This window comes from Etheostoma cragini, chromosome 23 (assembly GCF_013103735.1).
Source record: "Etheostoma cragini isolate CJK2018 chromosome 23, CSU_Ecrag_1.0, whole genome shotgun sequence".
In the NCBI taxonomy this organism is placed as follows: Eukaryota; Metazoa; Chordata; class Actinopteri; order Perciformes; family Percidae; genus Etheostoma; species Etheostoma cragini.
In genome coordinates this window covers 4,826,247-4,850,239 of record NC_048429.1, presented here as the reverse complement: position 1 = coordinate 4,850,239, position 23,993 = coordinate 4,826,247, and the positions used below count along the sequence as shown (strand labels likewise).

The window sequence follows — 23,993 nt, the reverse complement described above, 5'->3', positions numbered from 1 at the left end:
CCCCCCCACCCATTACAGGATAAAAGCCAGGCTGGATGTCAGGGGACAGAAGAGAATGATGTTGTCATCTACCCCCTGACCACTCCGTCACGGTAACTTATACCATTGCACTTCCTGCAGATAGTTTGCCCCTGTTTGTCCCTTTTTAATCTGGCATGCTAAATTACACAATATAGAAAGGACACGTTGGATTTCACCACAAAATTAATTGTTGGTTTGCGACGCTAACTGTGGTGGCGAGCTCACTATTCACTGCCTGTCACAACTATTGATGTGACAGGCTCTCATGCTAATAACATGTTGATTTTCACGCATCTGTTTGAATGCATGAGACATTTTTGGGGTAAATAGGCCTTCTGAGTCCACCGCTGAATTTAGTTAAGCAATGAGACCAATAAGGTGAATTAAGGCTGGAGCTGACTCAGCCTTACAGAGGCCTCTTTATGCCGCTGCCGAAGTCAAGGGGGCCCAGGGTTAGCATGCATCACACACAGGAAAACACCAGGCAGCTCCCAGACAGTCCAGGCCCCAGCAGTCTGCCCCTGAATTCCTCCCTGCTCAACGTTTATAAGTAGCATATCGCCTCACTAGAACTACTTTCAAAGAGCTTTCGTTCACATTGCAAGGCCCCCCATTTCCTCCTCTCTCTCAGGAGGCAAATGTAAGTGTGCAGGGGTGGAAATGTTGCAGAGTCGAAAGGAAGTGAATAGACGAAGAAAGAAATGTTATTTGTGGAACAGTGAGACCCATTGGCTTAAAATAAACTAACGCTAAATGACTTACTGGAAACTTCTTAGTCCTCTGCTGGTGATTAATGTTTCATTTGTCTATGGGCACAGAGAGGGTTTGAAAAAAAGACATAAAGCTAAAGACTAACTTTTGTTTAATACAGGGTCATTGAGTGGCCAGCTGCAAGGCCCTCAGTCTACCCTGGGAGCTGCCTTCCTATTGGACATCCTGTCCCTGATGAATTGTCACTCTTCTCATTTGAGATCACACAGAGGAAACGAGACACTGCCAGGACACACCCACTTGTCTTCGCTGACCAATCGGTTTGATCCAGTTGTCCAGCATCCTTCGCACTCAGAAAACCACAGCTGCCACAGGAGCTCCTCCACCGGACTTTTTGTTTGTGTCCTTGCTTCCCTAATCTCTAACCACACACACTTGTTCACTTGTGACAGCCAGCCAATGCCTCTTGGCCCCGGTCCAGCCATCCCTCCATCTTCTGCACCGCCCTGAGACATCTGTGTGATGTGGGGAAAATGAGCAGGAAAGCTGGGGGAAGAGAGTCGACTGCTGGAACAGAACATGGGGGCCCCCACAGCAAAGTTATATAAGAGTCTGAAATCTAGCTGTAAACTCACGTGAAGAACATCACTCTTGCAGACAAGTCAAGCTCTCATACCGTTAACATGGACATTAGTTTTAATGCTTTTAAAGTCTGGCATGCAGGGGTAGAACAGACACTGAACTCATCTTATCCAGATATCTAAGTGATTCCTTAAAGACATGAGGTTTGTTCACTGTGAAATGGAGAGGATGTGATCTCACCCAATTAAAATCCAATTTATGTCACTTACTGTTTATGACTTAATCCAGGCTTTCCTTTTGTGCCAAGTGTCCCTACCCACCCCCAACATATAGAAAAGTTAGTGTTCTTCTTTGGCTTTGGATAGGGATATAAGCTACATACAGTAGTTTTGACGAAAGTTCACATAATGCAAATTCAGGATATTTCATACATTGTTACAATAAAACTTTGACATTTCGGGAAAGTTTTATTAGCTATTTGGCGGACAGTAAGATGAGAAAATTGATACCAGTATCATATCAGGAGAGTGGTTTCAATCTTTTTATCTAACTTCCTGCTAGAAGGTGTGTTTCTCAAAATATTGAACCCTCCTGCAACGGGATTTGTTTTACAGCGGCAGCGTAGATGATTTTGTTCTGGCACCTTATAGAACCCCTTTTGTTTAAAGTGTACCCTCTTCCTCTCCCCTCCTTAGTCTGCTATTACTCCTGAGTGCATGCAGGAGAATAGGGCAATGTTCTCAGAGGCTCTGGTAGGAGTGAGGGATGCAAGCTGCCGGACGTCAGACTTGTATACAGACTTATTGGAGGAGGGGGGAGATTCAGCAGTGGCCGAGGCCCAAACTGTAGAAAAGAAACCCTCTTGTGTTCATGACCGAGACAATTAAAGAGCAAGCCCGGATGTTGCTATCTGTCCCGTCATTGTCTCCTCAAATGTTGGCATTTCAGTTTGAATGATGGCTTTCAGTTTAGCCAGAACATTCCTTCGACACAGTGTGGAAAACACCCTCTTTTTCCTGCGCTGATTGGATGTTTTTTAATCTTTCTGCGTAGTTGAGTACAAATTAGCTGCTTGCACCCACACCACAGGGCCTCCAAACACATATTAAGGATTGATGGTGGGGGTAAGTCAAGCATTAAGGAAGTGGGATTTACACATCTACAAAAATATAATTGTGATATGGTGGGTAGAGAAGCAGTGGTGCATCAAACAGTTATTTTTTAGATCTTGCACATAAATTGCTGAACCTTTTTTTCTGACCTTCTTTCCTCAGCCACTCTGCAGTGAGTGGCAGTGACAGGACAGCTTTGATGTGTGACATTTGCGATAGAGGCCTGCTTCAAGCTGCTGATAGCCTGACAAGAATAGCATGTGAAAGAGCAGCATTTGTGTTGCCTGCTTTTGATGTTGGGGAACGGGTGTTTAGTCCACTTCCAGTGGGCTGTAATCAGTTGATGTGAAAGCACACACTATGCAACCATGTGACAGACAGAAGCCATTTTCTCATCTCTACTTGCTGAGCTATCACTCAGCACTGGGAGGAGTGTTCACCGCTGTTCACACCCCAGCATTCCAGCCATAGCATCCTCTTTTCTACTGTCAGTAAACTCAAACAGCCAGCTTGACTCAGAGCACATGGGCAACCTGTAATCAAGCTTGGCCCTGAAACTGACATGTAAAAGTAAAACCTGTGTTTGTATGTGAGAGAGGCCTCCCTAATGGAGCGACAGCGACTGGCACAGGAAATACATAAAATGATGTTAAGCTTCAAACCAATCTCTGGGATTACAGATCTTGACAATCACCCTCCACCTCTTTGCTCTTACTCTGTCTTTGTCTCTTTCTCTTGATCTGTGGCAGTCTGCCCATCTCCGGGCCCCTGTGCTCTGGTGGGTTCAGTGGACTGGTATGCAGCAGGAATCTTTGGATCAAGGTGATTTCACGCTCCTCCACGTTTTCCCAGGGCTTTGGGCGCTCTCTGTTACCTCTGTGCTGCCCGGAGTATGTGATAGTGGCTGACATGTGTTATCATAGCACACATGCACAAACAGCAGCAACAGGGTAAGGCTGCTTTATCTGTCTAACACCTCTTTTTCCTTACCCTCAAGTTGCAGGCTTTGACTGTCTGATTTGGTAGGCTTCTTTGGCTTCTTGTGAAGAGACCCCCTTTGGACAAAAACACTGACCAAGGGATTTGTCAGACCCTCCATGAACAGACAAAGGGATAACCCTATAACATGAAATCTCAATTTTAATATGAATCCTCTCAAACATACACCCACTCCTTTGAAGTAGAACTAATCTTGCTAACCTTGACATTCCCCCAGAGACGGTTCCCACTCTCACTTCACAGTCTGCTCTCATAATAGCTCCACAGTTCTCTTTTTTTCCCCTCAATGAAACTCCATATCTCATTCAGCTCTTTGGTGGTGACTGTGAAAGGGGGGAGTTTGTGAAGTCGTTCCAGCGAGAAGTGGTTCAGTTCAGCTCCTGTCACTCAGCTGAAGTGACTGTAAATATGCTTACACATGATCGGAAGCACCAAATTTAGATGCATGAATGGTTTATTTTGTGCATGTGTTGATGCATTTGATAAGGAATTTAGCACTTACAGCTGCACAGATTAAAACACACGGAATTGAAATGGCCTTCAGAGATCAAACGTGAAAGGTTGGTATCTTCACAACTTCCTCGTCTATTATAATCCTACCTTATTCACATTAGATCATGTCCAAGATGGACAAAATAACATTTAGACATCCTGGAGACACCACAAGCACTCTCTGCAGATTTACATGTCAATGTTCTTACTGTCATCCTTTGGCATGCCAAAGGACTTCCTTTATGGAAAACTTTTCCCTGGAAAGGAATCAACATCCTTATGGCAAAGGGTGTGGACAACATCACAATATGTCACATGGCAGTTCATGTGGCAGGACTATGACCTGATTAAAAGCACCAATTGTATCAGAGAGGCTGTTTACTGACTTTAAGCGAGGGCTATTACACCTTAGCCTATTTAATAGTGAACCTGTGGTCACACTCACAATAAAGAACATCTACAAACAAGCTGCCGCTGTGTACCAAGAGACCAGAGACCAAAATGAATAGCCATGCTAGCGTTTCTGTGAGGCTTAACTTTGTTCTAACACAGCCGTGCTTTAAGCTAAATGCTTACGTCAGCATGCTAACATGTTGATTTTAAGCTGGTATAATGTTCATCAGAAGCTCTTTTCACACATGCACTGCAACTCTTAACTTGGCTGGTACTTTTCAAAAATATACGCTAGCTTCTCTTTGTAGGTGATAAGCTTTGGGCAACTACAGCTAACCAGAATAAAGCTTAGCTAGCTAGGAGACATAAACTAACTTCAGTATTGTTGCTGTTCTAGTCGTTTTATTTCCAGCAGATTTATTTGATGTCCTCAATTATCATTCAATCACTTAAGTATGGTTTGTCTTGTTTGTTCATTTTTCCTACATACTAAGTGTTCAAATTGACAATAAAATCAATGAAGCTGCAAAGAAATTCCAGGGAATCCAGTGTTATCAGTGAAAGGTTAGTTAAATGAGAGATATGTTATTATCCTATAAAAACTGAGTAACAGGTAGCCTATAAGCTAGCACTGGTAACTAATATCTGCGTGGATGGTCCACTCCGCACTAAACTTTTCTGACTTTAATCTGGTGCATCAGTGCACTGTTAGCTACAGTTAGCTTGTTAGCTTTTTGAGGGAGAGTATTAATAAGAGGTTCTGTCATTTTTTTGCAGTCAGTCCCTGATTTACTGCATGATCCTCACATATGTTGGACCATCTGGGTTGAGGATATACAGGTATAATGGAAGACAGTACAAAGTGCTGATTTGTATCATAAGCTGCATACAATAATGTCAACAATATGTGCAATATTCTTTCAGGGGGCCCAGTTGATGGCAAGACAACTGGGTTATAACTGTATTTGTTCATGGTAAGTATTATCACAGCTATTATTTCTACTTTCTAGCAGTAGCATGGTATTTTTCCCCAGCAATTCATGTATCTCGTAATTAGTCTGTTCTGATCGGACATGTCATCATCATTGTCCACCTGTCATTATATCCTACTTTTTTCATAAACAATCAAACTTATTTTTTTCATAATTCGGCTTTTTGTTCTTTGTTGTTTGAATCTAATTTGGATTAAATTTCTCAAACTAAATTTAGTAATTATTGTATCTTGAATTTAAATTAATTGCATTAGTTGTAGGCCTATTAATCTCTGTACATGGGATCACACTAGCTAAGTTTGCTAATTTAATATTTTACATTTCTATTATGATCATATATTATGATGATGATGATGATATGATGACAATGATTATATAATAATAATAATAGTATTAATAATAGGTAATTATTATTATTATTATTATTATTATTAGTTGCCTACTAGTAGTTCAAATTCTCTACAAACTAGTCTAGCTCTATTCTAAAATAAGACCTAGGCCTACGTCATGTTCGGACTGTCGACCTCGAGTCTGTTAAAAGTAGACCTATTGTTAAAAGTAGACCTAGGCTATTGTTAAGAAAGTAGGGCAAGCAAACAGTTCCTAGGGGAGCAGAGAGGGGTTTGTGTGGTTTCTGCCACATCGGCTTTTATTTTGAAAGCTGTAGCCGGATGTCGTCGTCGTTGTGTCCGGTTTCACTCTGAGCAGGCATCGCAGATCGCAGAAGCAAAGCTGAGAGGCAGTGGGACTGGAGCATACCCAGCAGTCTCAGCCTCATGCTTTATCCTGGGCTCTTCCCCTCCTTCTCTTCTTGTCCGCTGTCGACAATATCGTGACAATATTTATTTTTTATTTGTGTTATTTAGCCACAAAAAAACCAACAAAAAAAGTGGAGGGGGGGAGAAGGGGGCCGAGTCATGGAGCTTTATTGCCTGGAGTCGGACATACCCGTTAGAGCCCAGCCTGACCCGATTATTCTCTATGATGACAGAGTATTGCAAAGTTTATTAACAATTGAGGACAGGTTTTTACCTCAATGCTCTTATTTCCAGCGGGTCCAGAAGGATATTCAGCCTTATATGAGACGAATGGTTGCAGGTTGGATGCACGAGGTTTGTGGGTATTTTATGCATTGATAAGCTAACTGCTTTAGCTATTATTTTGTTGTTGGATGTTGACACACAACAGCTAATTTTGGCTCATAAACTGTGTGTGTTAGTTCAGAGAGTTGTCATGGATGTTAACCTATTTGACAATTGAACGAGAATGACTAACCCAAGGCGTGGGAGAGTCGGAAATTCCACCACGAAGAAAATTCAGCTTCAAAGAAATAGCCTAGCTAGATATTGACATTGATTAACAGTTACAAAGTTGGTGCTTTTTGCTAACTAGCTAGCTCACGCGTGAGAGGGGAAGTTAATCTTAATTTACATTATCGAAAAACCGACAGTTACCATTTGTAATAATTATTATTAATTTTTGTAAATGGCTCAACCTCGTTGCCTTTGGTCGGGCAACGTGCATGCAAAACCACTTTCATTTTGAAGATACAAATCACTTCATGTTAGCATAATTCATTTTTTTGTAACTGTCAGAAACTATTTTAACGCACTTTGTTAACATTGTGCACGCGCTGTAAAGTTTCTCGATGATATATTTTCATTTTTACATATTTTTTAAAGAGACAAGCCCCAACAAGGAAGAGGAGTTGTATGGCGACGTTTTGCTCAACGACTTCCTATTGAACTAATTTGTTTCTGCCATGCCCTGGCTTTGCTAAGTGATATGGAAATTAGGGATTTAACCTTTTAACCTTAAGACAACAATAGCATGGAAAAATCACGTTCTTCTGCAACCCAGACGCCCCCCTCCCCCCATCTTTATCTGCTCCTTTGCTTCAAAGCTAAAGTATTCTTTTAGTTAACATTTTTATTAATTTCCAGCTACTCATTTTTCTGTTCCATTTCTGTCTCATTTTAGGTGTGTGAAGAGGAGAAGAGTAATGAAGACGTCTTCCCTTTAGCAATCAATTATTTAGACAGATTTTTAGCAGTGATGCCCACAAGAAAGAGTTATTTGCAGCTGTTGGGAGCTGTGTGCATATTCCTGGCCTCCAAGTTAAAAGACTGCAGGCAGCTATCAGCAGAAAAACTTTGCATGTACACAGACAACTCCATCACACCACGGGAACTGCTGGTAAGAACTGGAGATTTTAAAATTCATTGCCCCCTTCACAAGAGCATAAAAATACACTGTCATGATTTTATAGTGCTAATATTTAAATTGGCTGCACTAGCAGTATCCTATTTTACTGATAAGTGGAGCTGTTCACAATACAGACACATCCTTTCTTCGGATCCATGTGGACTGAAGAGGCGTGGGATGCCATCTAGTGCCAGTTATGCAGTATAGAATTTGGATCTCTTGCAGTACATGTATTTGCTCTGTAGTTCATGTAGGTATAGAAAGGTTTATTCTAAAAATAAGGAGCCACAATGCTCTTTAAGCTTACCTCCACATATCTATAGAAGTAATAAACAAGAGGAGTATATCTCTTTATGGCATTTACAAGAATCGTTTTTACTCTTTCTCACAAACATGAGGCTGATTTAATTATCTTAACAATCTTTAGCTGTTGTTTTTTTAAAAGCAAAGTAGATACCAGATTAGAGCTGTAATTAAGGATTATTTTATTGTCAATAGTTTTCTCAATTATTTGATCTATAACATGTCAGAATTGTATAGAGTGGTCATGACCATTTTATAATGCCCAAGTTTTATTCAACCACCAGTGCAAACACCACAAACAATCTGCACTCAAGATCAACAAACAAGCTTGTTCTGGAGCTTTCTACCTTATCACAGTACTCATTGGCAGATTAATTTTGCTCCACTGTAATGGACCTGTACAGGAGGTGTTCAGGAGTTCCATGATTCTGAGATATTCGGGTTACCATCACAAAGCTAACATGACGAGAAGCAGAGCTGAGGTGATCAGTTGATCCACAAAATAATTAATCTTTTCAGTAATTCTTCAACCAAAAGTGCCAAGAATTCTCTGGTTTTAGGCTCTACAATGTGAGAATTTGCAGCTTTCCTTTTCTTAAGTGTTGGTAAACTGTATATATTTACATATATTTGGACTAATGTTCAGAAAAAATAAGAATATACAGACAACAAATTAATTGCTACATATTTTATATACGAAACGGTGAATTGACAAAATGATCATTAGTTCCAGCCATAAGGTAAAGCAGTAAATCCTCCCACGTAAAAAGCTGTGAACAGGTAATGTTTGGCAAAATGGCTTCTTATTTCAACCAAATGGCTCCACACGCTCTATACATCCTCCTGTGTTGCCTGCAGCTGTTGAGGGAAATGACATTCGTCCTATTTGATGCTCTTTAAGACTCCAGATTCCTGGATATCCTGACAGGATGCACAGAGAAGGCCGTCAGAGCCAGTCAAAGATGTTGCAGCTCTTCCTTATAATGAACAGTCTTATGCTGCTTCAGCTGGAAGAGAGAGATTTAAGGGGGTGGAGGGGTGGTTGTGTCGGGGGCAGCTGTCCAGGAAGTGAGCGCACCGACAGCAAGCCTCCGTCCCGCTCATCTCAATCGACAATTTCTATCAGGGCTAAAATAAGTTGCTAAATGTGTGTGGCAGGTTATGTACAGGAAACCCGTGTAAACGGGGTGGGGGGACTGTCCCTGTCGGTGTTGAGGTTTCAGTGTTTACTTAATTCGCTTTTTAGGTGACGCTTCTCCATAGAGCAGAGGAGTTTAATTCATCAGCATTTATTTATCAGTGTAAGAAAGGTCTCATAGTGTCAACCAGTTTAGTGGCTTTTACTGAGTTTCCCTTTTTATTAATGTTATCATAACTTTATATTCACTTGGATTACTTAAATACACTTAAGTTAGTCTTTAAGTCAGCCTTGTTTTTCTTTTTTCATCTACATACAGTATATGTGTTAAAATAAAAGGAAATGCAAGCAAGAAGCTGTACTCGGTAATGTAACGGGGCTGTCACCTTCTAGAGGGTTCCTCGTAGGTAACAGGGACTTTGATAAGTACTCTGCATGTGGCCGACATCATTGTCTTCATACTGTGAAATAACAATAGATGTAAGGTCATGGAGGACCAAGATAAGGAATGTCAGAAAATCTTTAGTGTCCCTCTGTGATGCTTTACGGCAGTAGGACTTTTATTTGGAACATTGAGTAGGATTGATGAGAAATGTAGAGATTAAATCAAGATTTTTAGTTTTTTAAATGTAAAACAGGACACATAGAAAGGATTAAAAATATGTACTGCAGTTTGTGAATGCCCTAGAGCACAATGCTTAGCACGATTTGGGAGTGTGTCTTCAAATCCCATATCATTACTTGTGGAGGTCTAAAGAAAATGTCATCAGTGAATTAACTTAGCAAGACTTATAGAAACCCCGTGGCAAGCCCTTGGATTGGCTGGTGTCACTTGTTATTTTGTTAACTGGAAAAAATAAGTTCTCCATGGAGAGTATCGCTCCTGATAATGACAATGATCTGTCTCTGCTTTTCATAACCAAATATTTGTGCTTAACATTTGTCAGTCCTGGTTGGTTTTCACTAATCTGAGGTCTGTACACATTTGTGAATGTCAGCATATTGGTGCACATTTTTACGTCTTGTGTGTTTTTTTTCTATTAATACTTAAGTTACCTTCTCCCTTTTAGAATTGTTTAGGTCAACTCAACACACAGGAAATTATATCATGAAATGCTCCACCTTTCTTGCTGTTGCAAAGGCTGACTGGATGAAGAGTCAGCTCTGTGCAGGGCAAACTCATTGTTGCTGTTTGAGGCTTGTGACAGGAAGGAAGGGGCTAGCTATCTCATTGGCAGGGCAAAGCTTGTCACATGCCGGCGATATGAACACAAAGGATGTGAGGAATGAGAGGCACGCAGATAATAAGATACAGCGAGGAGAGATAAAGTGAAGAAATGTTACTCTTCTTACAGAACCATTTCCTCTGGAAATAGGGACAGACTGTGATCTTTTTCATGGTCAATGGAGGCATGGAAGCACGCCATTTAACCCTCTGAGTAGAGTTAGCCAAGAGACTGAATCTGAACTCAATGACACTTGTGTTTATATTATTTTTCTCTGCATTTCAGGACTGGGAGCTGGTTGTCCTTGGAAAGTTGAAGTGGAACATGGCCTCAGTCATCCCCAATGATTTTATAGAGCACATCATACGCAGGCTGCCCCTTCCAAAAGACAAGCTGCCAATGGTCCGCAAACACACGCAGACATTCATTGCCCTCTGTGCCACAGGTAACACAGCTGCATATCACCTTATTAGCCTTTTCTGTTTCATTTGCTCACTTGCACGCTCACTTTGCTGCCTTGTGATTCCCACATCCAGCAGAATATTCCTACACAAACATTCTCACATCGTGAGTCATCTGTGGCCTCTTTCTGTTCTCAGCATACTCTACTGGCAGCCTCATCCACTTTCTAGTCTCAGCCTGTAGTAGGCCTTTTCCTTTAAAGCCTCTTGAAGTTGTCATTTCCACATTTATCTTCTAAATGTCTGGGAGAAGTTTTATCAGTGGTGTGTTTTGATGAACCAAGTACATGGTTAATGATCGCAGTTATCTCTTACTGTATTTTGTGCTTTATGACTCAGTTGCAGTTTAACTCTCCCTGTATTGTTTGTTGACAGGGCAGCTTCCAGGTTTAAAAGTCAGGGCAGTGATCCTACTCCCATCTGAGCCTCATGTCCAAAATAAACCATTTACGCTCTGGAGAAGCACAAACTCAGATGGCCCTTTAGGCCTCTCCCTTACGTGAATTTCCATGGCATTCCTTTGCCTATACTAGGAATCCCTCTAATATTTTCATATCCTGGACTCCGGGATAACCTAATGCACATAAAATACAGCACTACTCTGTCACTAGGATGTCTTTCATCTGCCACCAGCTAATTCAGCTTATTCAATAAAAGAAATAAAACAAAAGAGGACACTTTAGTGCACTTGAATTCCTCACAAATGCCAGTGTGTTCAGATCTGGCCATTAAGAAATTGTTTACGAGAATCTAGTTATTGGAACCATAGGCTCCTTCAATGAGTTTCATGCTCCATTTAGCACAGTTTTAGTGTCACACTTTTTTGGTATTTGGGTGTGTTTCAGTGGTCACCTCTGCTATTCATAAGCAGCTGGTTATAGCCAAGCACAAAGTAGCCGCAGTGGAAGCAAAAAAAAGGCCTGCCGTGGTTGTGCAGTAATGTAAATGTTTGGAGATTTATATGGAGTTGAGATGTTATTCTTATGATGGAGGAGCTCCTCCTATGGACAGCTGGTCCCTGGAGGAGAAGATGGGCGTAGTGAAGCAGGCGGTTGCTCTCCAGGGTTTAATCAAAGCTATCAGGCCACCACGACTGGTTTGCATTGGGCTAGAGCTATGTGCTGGGTTGACTTGTTCAGCAATTAACAATTGTGTATAGCAAGTTTTGAGGACTGGTCATCTCCATGTGCTTAGACCGTAAAAACCTGTCTATTGTAACAGTGAAAGAGCCTCCCGGGGCTATATTCCCAAAACATCCTAAAACTAAAGTAACTCCTAACTGGCTGAGTTGCGAGAAACCCCTAAAAAAATAAGGGTAGTGGGTGTGTGTGTGTGTGTGTGTGTGTGTGTGTGTGTCTGTTCTAACTTTTCCCAACTTCATTCGGGAAATATAACACTTTTTTTAATCCCACACCGGGGAGATTTACTTTTCACAGTAGCTCAATAATATAAAGAGTGAAGGAAAGAAGTTGCAAAGTGTTTATAGTTGTTCCACCACTCTCAATACAAACACAATATTGTTTTAATATGGGAATAATGCTGCACATTTTCATAGTACTGCACTTGATTGTACACACTAAAAATGAGAGTAATAGTTCTGTCAAGAACGAAAGCACCTGGTTAAGCTTGCACCCAATGTACTAATGCTCAGTCCTGACCGCTTTGGTTCGAGTTCGACCTGCAGCCCTTCATCCCCCCTCCTCTCTCTACCCCTTTCCTTCAGCTGTCATGTCAATTAATGGCCAAAAATGCACCAAAAAATATTCTTTAAAAATAAAGGAATAAAGCCAGAGCTAGCTAGAGAAAGGTGTGGAGAGAGTAGGTTTCTAAAGCTATTAGCCTGTCTGACAAGCATTCTTGTCTGAAGAAGCATACTGGCAGCTTAACACTGGAGTTCAATTAAACGCTTATGTTATGAACTGCTAAATTATCCATCAAACCACAAATGTGCTCCTAAGACTCAGAGTTGTTCAACAACTCGAGGTGTACATAAAATACTCACAACTATAAGTAAATAGATTAACTTGATTTGTTTGATCAACTGAAAAATAAATCGCAGGCACAACAACAATCTATCTAGCTATCGATCTATATTTGTTCATTTCACTTCTGTGTTTCACAGACCAGTTCTCTCAATTCCTCCAAAAACGTTTCTGTTATCAGCTTTGTAAAAAAGGTTTTATGAGGAAACTGTTAGACTCCTAGTGGTCAGATAGCAGACTAATCTCATGAAATGGCGTATATACGACAATTTGTATGCCATTATTGGCATGTTGTCAAGATGCCGTTTTGTGATAGCCTGTCAATTTAGGCAGTAGCGAGTAGTATGGAAGGTGGAAAATCTGCATAGGGAGGTTGGTCAGCGTGGTAGATGGGTAGAACACAGAGCTTTCACCCACGAGACTGGGAATCGTGTCACGTTTCCTATGAAGCCAACTCTGTTCTTCTTTTCCTAAACCCAACCCGCATGTCACGTTTCCTAAACTCAATCGTCGATTTCCTCTCCCGTTAAAATGGCGTGTAAGTGTCCGCCCGCTGTAAACACACACGCTCAAAATGCGTACAGATAACACTCAACTTGGCTTTAAAAAGTCGGTGTGTATGTTTTTACAAAGTCATGAATAACTGTTAAGGTGAGAGTTGATGGTTTCATTCACAGCCACATCATGAGCTGTTCTACAGCAGCTTTAGCTCAGTACTTGCGGAGGTGTACTCTCCTTGGCTGCCTCCTCTTCCGCCTCCTCCATTTAGGCATGTTGTCGCTTAAGCCTTTAGACTCCGATATGTACCGGAGGGAGTCGATCCTGTAACTCATTGCACAGCGAGTAGGAGGATTCCTACTCTGCTTTTCTAATCAGAGCTTATGTTTCTATGAAGAGACCCACCCACGTTACACTGTGCAGCTTGATCTGTTGAAATTTACACTGTGGGAAAGTCGGGTTCAGCTGTGGCGAATGCAAATTGGTGATGATTCAAATGGTTGCGACTCTCCTGCATCTCATACAGTACTTCCTCTGGGCTGATTTTAAGTGATGATGCTCTTTGTGTCACAGATTGAAATGTGGTTTCTGTACGTCACTGTGGCCTAAAGCTGCTGCTCGACTAATACACACACAATGCACAATAATACTCCTTCCTATTTTCTTGCCAGATGATCGCCTTGCCATGAACCCTCCTTCTATGATCGCCACTGGCAGCCTGGGAGCTGCTGTCTGTGGCCTGCAGCTGGACCACAGTGACCAGAGGCTGAGTCGAGACAACCTGACAGACCTGCTGGCCAAGATCACAAACACCGAGATGGTGAGTACAACGGTGAAGGACATGTATACCAAAAGCAATTACTCCATAGTTTTATTGCTACATTACAATGTATTGTTAATAATAATCATTGCAACATCTCACAGCAGAATAGAAGGCCCTTTAGTAAACAACAGTGATGACTTAAGCAGTGGCAGATTGAAGCTATTTACTTTTCATGGAGAGAGATGGAGAGCGAGTGTTTGGCTCTTGGCTGTGGAGCCAGACTGCTGCTATAAAGAGCAGCGGCAGAGGGAATGTCTTCTTAAAACTCAGAGCCCAAATTCTTGTGGTAGGACACATGCAATTTCTCTGCATGTCTCCCACTTTAGCTGCGTGCCCCTCCTGGTGGAGGAATATGTTCGTAATCAAGTCAAGAGGCACCTTTTCTAGAGCAAAGGGCCGGTAAAGAAATCTGACCAGTACGCATACCTTTAGAACAACACCTTAGAACATTTTAGATTACTTTATAAATGTATGACAACTTTTTGACTTTAATGTTTTTGCAGAATTGTAGATGCAGTAGGAGTGAATTGAGATATAAATCGTATATTGGACAATACTGAGCATTTTAAAATCTGAACGTTTCTGCTGTATGTACGTGTTATAAGTACAATGGGAGTGAATGGGCCTCTATAGACTTTAATACCTTATATTAGATCCTAACAATTTAAATACTATGAATGTCATCGTAATGAGTTTATATACATTTGATCAGTGGGGTCAGTTTTTTTCGCTACTGCACAGAAATCACACTAACTTAAAAAAAAGAATACTTATAAATATTTATCCCAGCGTGTGGTTTCCTTTGTCACAGTGTAACATTGTTATTTCAATGAACCAGAAGCAAAGAAATCCTAAAAGGCCACTGCCAATGGGCCACAGGAACAACACGGTTTGCCTCTTAGCTTGCGGTTACGTTGCCACGGCGACGAGGGACCCGAAAACCTAGCCGTCACAACAGGCCCTCTGACTGCAGCCCATCAGGTTCCAATTATCCGTACATTTCAAAGGAATGTTGGCCTCTTTGCGAGCCTTGGTTCATTCTTTTAAGAGTCCTGCAGCCGGCTCAGTGATCCAGACCTCCCACATCTTCCACACAGACCTGCAGTGGGATGCAGACAGAGAGACAGGATCCCCTTTTACAAGGGAAGTTGACCTGAAACATCCGGTCCCACTGTCCTATATTCTGTTTTATACCCAAACGCCAAGGTTCAGGGTGCAGTAGGTCAAAGCCATTTCCTCTAGACCTCCACAAGGGACTAACCGTGCTGTAAACCCAAAGAGGGGTGGAGGAAGGGAATCCTTTAGGAGCCTTCCCCCTACACATCTTCCCTGTATTTATACCTCAGACATGCACAGGTCTTGTGTCAGAAGGGGATCCTGTGCCAACCATGTACCTCGCTGGGCTGTGTTGTCTGTATTGGAGTGTGCTGGTACCCATTGTTCTGGTCATGATGCAGACAGGACCACCTACCTTAGTGCACATAATTCCCTGCTGGTATGCAATGCATGTGACCAAAGCTGTTAAACAACTTGCATTAAAATACCAGGTTTTTGCACGCTAGTGTCTGCATACAGGTGTACAGATTAAACCCTGTTTTCATAATTACAGTGAACAAAGTAAGCATGAGCCTGGTCTCTAGAGGGTTGTTTGGTTGGTGTTTTAATGACTACCCTGTCTTAATAGCACATAAACCGTAGCATAGGGGAACTGAACTGTGTGTATGTGTATCAAACGTCTGACCCTTTTTGTTCCAGGATTGTCTTAGGGCGTGCCAGGAGCAAATAGAGCGTGTGCTGACCACCAGCCTGCAGCAAGGCCAGCAGGACGGTCAAGAGACTGGCGTCAGAGCAGGCAACAAGGCGAGGAAGCTGCAAGACCAGTCCAGCACCCCCACAGATGTACGTGATGTCAACTTATGAACTCCCATCAACACCCAACTTGCACACATACACCACTCATGCCTGTTTACCAATGAACTAACTGGAGCAAGGGAGGCATGAGCTGCCAGTATCTGTGTTGAGGCACCACGTGGGCGATGGTGTGACAATCCATGAACTTTTAGAAAAATACGATTTTATTTAGTTTTTCTCCTTTTTTTGCCCCATTCATACCCTTTTGGGTGTACTTTCCCTTTTTGTACGGGCCACATGTAATCAAACAAGCTATTTAAAAAAAAAAAATATTCTTGAAAACTTGATAGTGCCTTTTGGTTTCCCAGAATGGAAACCTAAATATATTTTCATACTTCGAAAAAAAAACATTATTATATGAAATATACATATTTCTTAGTAAAAATAGATATGATAATGTATATTTAGCTAGCATTTAGTTATGTTACTCTTTTATCATCTTTAGTGAGCAGTTATCAATTCACATTTGTACTGGGTTTCCCTAACATGTGCAGGCAAACCCCCTAGTAGTATTTGGAATGGATAAAACAGTACATGGCATTTAAACCCACATGATTTCAGGAGTGCTACTGTAGCTAGCTGCTCTCTCGTACTATAACCATAATACTGTGCACCTGAAGCACTGCTTACTATTTATGCTGAAAAGTGTTGGCCAGGAGTGGGCTGGGCCTGCTCACAGAGGAAGTTCATGAGGGGCTTTGAGGTCTGGAGCAGTGGCTACCGTTAAAGGTTAACACGGAGGACAAGGTCAGTTATTAATGTATTGATTTCACTGCCATATCCACAGACCAGTAGAGGATGTCAATAGGACAATATTTACATGTAGTAGAGTTCAGTGAGGCTACGTTTTGTTTTTAGTCTAGCTCCTACATGTTAGTGTTTAGTAGATGGTTTGCAGGTGATTTTATTCTCAGCTAGGTAGTACTGATGCATGATACTTGAGGAAAAGGAGATTTGGCAAGTTTCTTTTTTTTTTTTTTTACCAGGTTTGAGAAGAAATGTATGCAGGTTAAAAGGGTTTTTGTAAGGTTTTTTGGAAAAGAAATGCATGTGGAAAGTTGGGGATGCTAGAAGTCTGGATTGATGAATGATAGGAAATTGGCAAGAAGTTATGTAATGTTTCTGCAGTTTCACTATACTTGAGTGACACACAGGAGGAAGAATAATCCTTAGTGATGTCCGACAGGACGGGGACCAGATTAGTTGTGCTGCAGTTTCTCCTGTTATTAATTTCACCATTAGCTTTTTTGAGTGGTCGACATGGAATATTATTTATGCACTTTTAAAAATGCACTCCTTAAGGAGGAGTAAGAGGATGGTGGTTATGGAGAGTTCAGTTGGTTGTTAGGGTCTTTTTTCTGTTTTCTGTAAGTTATTTGATTTTTTTTTTTTTTTTTTTTTCTGGGCTGGATTCCCATGGGGTAATACACATTGTCTTGAAAGCTAAGCCCCGACAGGTAAGTAGACGTAGGATAATCGATGTTATAATAGTATATAAACTAAGGAAATCCAAGTCACTTGTAGACTCTTTTGGATTCAGTGCGCCTTACTTGAATTTTTGTTAATTCATAGCCAAAACCTTCCAATAGTTCTTTCAAAGAGTTACACGCATACTGTGTCCTAAATATTCTTGTTCATGTTTTTGCTCTTTTTTTTATTTTTAATGTAAACTGCTCTCTGAACTGAAGTTTTGAGTGAGTTTTCTCCTTTATAGACATGGGTAGGTAGGGATTTACATGTTGTAAACGTTGTGACTAGATAACCAATTAGCAGAAATGATATACAGAAATGTTTCTAAATTGTATTCATGCATGTTTGGTTGTGCAAAAAGCCAAATGTTTTACCAAAAAAGTGCTTTAAACAGAAAAAAAGTTAATGCTTTTAAAGGCTTTGTGTATAATTTGAAAGATAATTCCAAAGTGAGAAAACTAGATTATACTCATGATTCTCTTGCTGCTATTAAGCTTTTCTTTTCTAGTCTTACACAAAGATGCCGTATTGTAATTCACTTGTGTGCTGCTATATTATGAAATGTTCTATAACTTGTCTTCTTAGCTTTTCTATGTGTACTGGAGGGAACGTAACAGTTTGGTGCGGGACTGGAAGTACTTGTTTTTGCCAATCTTTTTGATTAGCATGTTTTATTCTTTTTATTGTTTCATTTGTATTTTTACTTTATATTCTACCATATTCTTGCTGCTTCTTTGTAATGTTTGTGTACCTCAGGTTAATTTGGACGGATAGAGCGAGAGCCCATCTATACCTCATCAAACTTCACATCACGCACGTCGGTTTTACTCAGAATTTGTTGGACGGGTTTCATTTTTTTCTGTTTAGATGAGAGGAAGGATGATGCTTCTTCTCTTTAAATCGAATAAGTGCTGCCAGAGCACTGAGCAGTTAAAAGTGCCTTTACTTTAAAATGGGTTATTTCATATATGCAAGAAAGAAAAAAAAATAATAATTTGCGTGTTAATCAGTTCATTTAAACATTGTTCATTGTTGAGGTACCCATTTAGTGAAAGTTTAAACCATGAGAATGTTTTTGTTTAGTGTGGTTGTTTTTCCAGATTTTTCATTATCCCCATGTGCAACCACACAGTGTACCTCGACAATTTCTCCTCAATAAATTGGCTAAAAATCAACTGACTGGTTTGACTTCCTCTTTACAGTCTAAGGTCTCTAGAAATAATAGGACTTTGCCTTTGGTGATCTTACCTTACTCTTGCCACTAGAGGACGCCTAAACATCTGAAAACATACAGTAGACAAGTAGGTGGTGTGCCCTCACACTGTAGTATCCACATCAGTGCATAGGCCTGCAGCCGAAAATAAATAAAATGTAAAAAACAAGTTACCTAAACTTAAACAAACCTAACCCCATAACCTTAAAAGATAGATCTAAATCTATCTTAATCAGAGGAAACAATGTATATATGTATGTGTGTGTGTGTATATATATATATATATATATATATATATATATATGTATATATATGTATATATATGTATATATATATATATATATATATATATATATATGTATATGTATATGTATATATATATATATATATATATATGTATATGTATGTATGTCAAAAACATACAAAGAAATTGAAATTGCGTTTCCCTCTATACCACGGTGACAAGACATTTATAACAAATTTGGTCCACAGACAAACATAACATTCAAGTAAACAACATAAAAAAAGTGAAAATAAGAAGATATATACAATGAGGAAAATAAGAGCAGCGAAATTTGTATTAGAAATGTGCAATTATGCATACTGTATATATATGCATATATGCATACAGTATGCAATTATGCATACTGTATATATATGCATATACATATATGTACATGTATGTATGTATGTATGTATATATATATAATGTTAATGTATTCTGCCACAGCAGTTGCCAAATCGGTCTTCATTTCAGATCGACAAAGGCCCGTTTAAAAGATTTAGAGAACTGAGCCAAGGGGGAAGCGAGTTTTTTTTTTTTAATCCCAGGAGGCGTTCCGCCCCACTCTGTCAGCCTCTGATTCGCCCACGATGTCCCGACCCTAACCAAGGCAACCAAGCCCACTCCGCTTGCCCAGCGCCGTTGAGTGTCACTGCCCAATGTGAGGAGAGTAAGAGGCGCATCCTCTTATCCATGGGCGGTTCTAACCACAGCAGGCAACGAGTACTAGCCAATCAGAGGGAGATGCCTTCGCCGTCCTCTATGGCCGTCCTAGAAAAACATTCGTAACCAGGAAGTAGCACTAAAGTAGCGAAAGCAGCTATTGAAAATGTTTACATTTAGTCTGACGTTAATACGACAGTAAGTGAAGTTTAATTTCCCTTTTGTTAACTGTGAGGACTTAAAGACGAATTAATTGGTAACGTGACGTCTGTCCTGTCAGTGTGGTAATTAAGGTTAAGCATGGCGCCAGAATGTCTTAACGTTAGTTAACAGAAACAAGAGTTAACGTTAAGTAACTAAGGCTAACGTTTGCATTGTGTTTCAGTTTTCTTATATAGCTAACCTAGCTAGCTAGCTAACGTTAGCGGTGCATTTTAACACAGACTTAGCTAGCTACTTGTAACCGGTGAAATACATTGATATGTCATTGGTGTACTTTTACACAGTGGGGAAACACAGTACAACAGAGACAAGCTCCTGCAAGGTACGTTAAGTCTGAATCAACTAGCTAGCTAATGTTAAGGTTATACAGCGAGCTATGATCAAACATGTGGGTGCTGAACGTTAAACATATTCTTACATGTTACAGAAAACTATGACACTTGAATAAACTTGATAACACTAATGTCCACTGTACAGAGTAACACTGCAGAAACTGAACACGTGTTTTTTTAGGTCAAGGTGTTGACACACCCTTGTCAGAAACAGGTGTTCAGCAGGCTGAGGCCGTAGGAAAATACCTCAGAGACATCACATTCAACAATGTGTTTGCCAGTAACCTACAACGAGCCATACAGGTAAGTCGGGCCATAACAATTGGCCTACCATCTGCATATTACACACGGATTAGGTGACTAAAAAGGAAAATCCCTGCCCTCCTGCCACTTGCACAGTGACTAAATAAGTGGTTTATATTGACTAAATGAACTGTAAGACCATCAAGATTTGTTATTGTATTTGTTTAGTGTTGTTAAGAGGATAAGCCTGATGATATTGTATATTTGTCTTTTTTTGTCAACAAAGTCCATGAATTGATCCTAGTAACACCTGTTGTCTGTGTAGTCAACATCTTAGTCTACATCTTATTTCTCTGTGCCATTAGTGTGTCCAAAAAACTGATACAAAAAACAATCAATGAGCCACACTGTTGACGGAGGGATATGTTCCTTCATTACCATAATCCTTGGCACTGTAGTTTATTTTGAGGCAATCCCACATAAACCTTCTTGCTGGATATGCTAACAAGAGAATCAAATGTGTAATTACCCGCAGCCGAATACAGTTCCCAGCAAATGCACTGCATACTCCTGGTGGCTTTGAACTACAGTTCCCTGCTGTTTTATTGTATAACCTTTTATAAAAGTGACTTTTATATGTGTATCATTTTTAAAGATTTACATCTTGAGTATGACTGGGCTTGGGGCAGAGAGTCACAGACGGTGTGGGACAGTCAAAGTATTGAGAGACAGACACAAGTTCTAATTGGTCTCTGTCTTTTCATGGGATTTCTTGGCAGTAAGAAAAAAAACAAAGAATAACAGCAGGCGGGCGTATCTTTTTAAACCTCGTATCCACAGTGTTTTTTTAATGGATGGTAAATTCTAGTAGAGTATTTTATTAGGTTTACATACATAATGACAGACTATTAATCTTATACTGTATAGGGCATGTCCGTGTACTGTGATTTAGTGATATTTTATATTTTGTTAGTGGAACTTCTCATTTGGTTTAATGAAATCATTTTTTTTTCTTCAACACTACCATTGCGCAAAACAGCCTTTCATAAGTAACATTTGTGATCAAGTGATTCACATTTTTCCTTTAGTTAGCTGTCAACATCTTAACACACTGCTGCGTTATCATTAGCCCCAACCCTAACCCTAACCCTAACTTTAACCCTAACCCCAATAGGTCTAAAGCAGTACAGGTCCTCAAAGTATCTTAAGGCTACAATGATCTTAGACCATAACACTGGAAATTGACCAAGGGCATCTAGGCCTTAAGGTGTTTTGGTTTAAAGAAAAAAATAATGATAAAGGTAATGCAGGGCAAGGGATCATTGACAAATACAACTTTTGCTTACATTATTTGCATTAAACTAATAGGTACTGTTCATTACCTAAATGCAAAAGAAACTCTATGTTTGGACCTGAGCATTGACACTTATTATAAATTGTGTGACAGCTGGATCTTCAGACTTCTTGCCCATACACACATACATATCTAGCTTGTTTATGTCCCACCAGGAACTAATAGTTCTTCATTCAAACCAGTAAAATGTTGTTTTCTTCTGATTGTGATGGGAAAACAGAAAACAGAATGCTTGTAAAGGACTTCCAGATATGAAATGGTTGTGTGAACATTCATGTCTCTGTGGTCTTTGCTTCACTGAGACTGACTGTGTATTGATGACTTTTTAGTCTGTCCATGGCAGATTCTTTTGCCGTTTACAAATGTATTGAGTCAGTAATTTCCAGATTACATTTCTTCTATCAGACAGCTGAAATTATTCTGAGGAACAACACTCACTGCTCGGGCACAGAGATGGTTTTGGAGCCTTTACTCAGAGAGAGGGTACGACACTACGTCCAAATATTAAAGGTTTACATTTACTACTACATAAGTTTACTTTCTGAGATCTAAGTTGTGGTTGTTTTGTTGATGCAGGGTTTCGGTGTTGCTGAAGGTCGTCCCAAAGAGGAACTGAAGAACATGGCCAACGCTGCTGGCCAGTCATGTGGTGACTACACCCCTCCTGGAGGAGAGACTTTAGACCAGGTGAGTCACACACAGGATTCATCATTTGGACACAATTTTAAGATACCATTAAAAAGTTGAGAGTATTTGCATTAAAATTCAAGGTCAAGAGAGTATTGCTTGTGCAACAGCGCCATGTGGTGCCTATTTTTAATAGTGCATTTAAAATCAGTTTCTGGACAGGTAAGTTGTAAAAGTCAATTAATATTGTTTACAAAGATTAACGTGGAAAACCCTGAGCTACTCTTCTTAAATGTGTGGACCTTTTCTATGGTACTTTCTTCTATTGTGCTAGGCACAATTAGCTATTACATGTTGTCTTTATTCAATTACAATCTGTAACGTCAACCTTTTCGTGAAATAAAACAGCCTCATTTGGGAAGACGCTTCACAACAATGCATTCTTAGTTAATTCAATGAATTTTAAATGTTATACTAGCCTCTGATGTAGGAGAATGTTCCACAATTCCACAATTGGCAATTATTTTCATGCACATTTTTTTTTCTTTCTATAAATGTCTTCAAATCTCTTGTTTTGTCCAACCAACAGTTAAAATACCCAAATATATTCCTTTTTATAATGATAAAAAACCATAAAAAGTAGATAATCCTCACATTGGACAAGCTGCAACCAGAGATTTTGGGCACTTTTGCTTGAAAAATTACTTGTATATATACTTACTGTATATTTACTTATAAAAATTCAAAATAGAATCAAAACAGTTTCTAATTAATAGTTGCTTAACACGCTAAAATCTGCTATGTTTCACTGTCACCTTGTTTCCAGGTGAAGCTGCGATTCAAAAAATTCCTTAAAGTCCTCTTCAAGCAAATGTTGGATGAACACTGCCGATCAAGACCAGATGGCTCTGCAGCCAGCGCCTCACACGTTGCTCCTGTGGGCTTGGCTGATGATGGTCTCCAGGGAGTGCCGGTCCACGCTCTGGTCGTGAGCCACGGTGCTTACATCCGTGTAGGCGTGAAACACCTTCTAGAGGACTTAAAGAGTTCTCTGCCTGCTGGGGTGAAGATGTCCCAGCTGTTTTCACCCTGTCCAAACACGGGCATCAGTCGCTTCATTTTCACCCTGAGCCAGTCCGAGTCCGGCCCGGTCCTCTCTGCTTCCCGCTGCCTCTTCACCAACAGGAAGCATCACCTAGAAAATCTCCCGGCTTCTAAATAGCGTGAAGAGAAAGAAATGGGATACATGTTTTATGTATTGCGTCTGTGTTGTTTCTGTGCACTTTCAGGAACAATCATGAGAACTTAAGGGAAAATAAAGGCAAAGACCTCAAAGTTACCACACGGAACTGAATACGGCAAGGGGCATGGTAAATTATGTCTTCTATATAATCATAACGTTTTGCTGTGGATCATTATGAGTGCCGTAGTGTATTATCAAACTGTTTCATCATCCTCCCGACCTAGAACGGGTCTAATTTCTAATATTGGTAACTGTATTGCCTCTTTTATCATGTTATACCAAAGTCAGAACTATTTATTGTTTTATTGAACACTGTCGGTATGTGACATTTTCAAGGTATTGTCTTCTGAGATGCTGCTCATTTTACTTGTGCAATACAACAAAGAGAATTTTTGTTAAGTTCTATACATACAAATAGATAAAAGAAACCAAAAAAACAGGATTCACATATTAGAAAATGCTGTAAAACTACCTTTATTATATCCGTCCAACTA

The 23,993-nt window shown here is 40.1% G+C and overlaps 2 protein-coding genes across 2 annotated transcripts; both read left to right on the top strand.

Moving 5' to 3' along the window:
* Nucleotides 1–5,985: 5,985 nt before the first annotated feature.
* Nucleotides 5,986–18,494, top strand: LOC117938769 (G1/S-specific cyclin-D2-like). Its single transcript, XM_034863628.1, has 5 exons — nucleotides 5,986–6,414; nucleotides 7,283–7,498; nucleotides 10,460–10,619; nucleotides 13,787–13,935; nucleotides 15,694–18,494. Exons 1-5 carry the CDS (start codon nucleotides 6,220–6,222, stop codon nucleotides 15,856–15,858), a joined length of 885 nt encoding a protein of 294 aa, XP_034719519.1. The 5' UTR covers nucleotides 5,986–6,219; the 3' UTR covers nucleotides 15,859–18,494.
* A 956-nt stretch (nucleotides 18,495–19,450) lies between these two features.
* On the top strand, nucleotides 19,451–23,993 carry tigarb (TP53 induced glycolysis regulatory phosphatase b). Its single transcript, XM_034863630.1, has 6 exons — nucleotides 19,451–19,676; nucleotides 19,985–20,022; nucleotides 20,214–20,335; nucleotides 22,035–22,112; nucleotides 22,206–22,316; nucleotides 23,083–23,993. The coding sequence occupies exons 1-6, from the start codon at nucleotides 19,645–19,647 to the stop codon at nucleotides 23,476–23,478; spliced, it is 777 nt and encodes a 258-aa protein (XP_034719521.1). The 5' UTR covers nucleotides 19,451–19,644; the 3' UTR covers nucleotides 23,479–23,993.

Coding starts and splice junctions, on each gene's coding strand:
- tigarb (XM_034863630.1), top strand. CDS start 19,645: ATGTTTACATTTAGTCTGACGTTAATACGACA. Junction 20,023..20,213: donor CAGAGACAAGCTCCTGCAAG/GTACGTTAAGTC, acceptor GTGTTTTTTTAG/GTCAAGGTGTTGACACACCC. Junction 22,113..22,205: donor AGCCTTTACTCAGAGAGAGG/GTACGACACTAC, acceptor TTGTTGATGCAG/GGTTTCGGTGTTGCTGAAGG.
- LOC117938769 (XM_034863628.1), top strand. CDS start 6,220: ATGGAGCTTTATTGCCTGGAGTCGGACATACCCGTTAGAGCCCAGCCT. Junction 6,415..7,282: donor TTGCAGGTTGGATGCACGAG/GTTTGTGGGTAT, acceptor GTCTCATTTTAG/GTGTGTGAAGAGGAGAAGAG. Junction 10,620..13,786: donor CATTGCCCTCTGTGCCACAG/GTAACACAGCTG, acceptor TTTTCTTGCCAG/ATGATCGCCTTGCCATGAAC.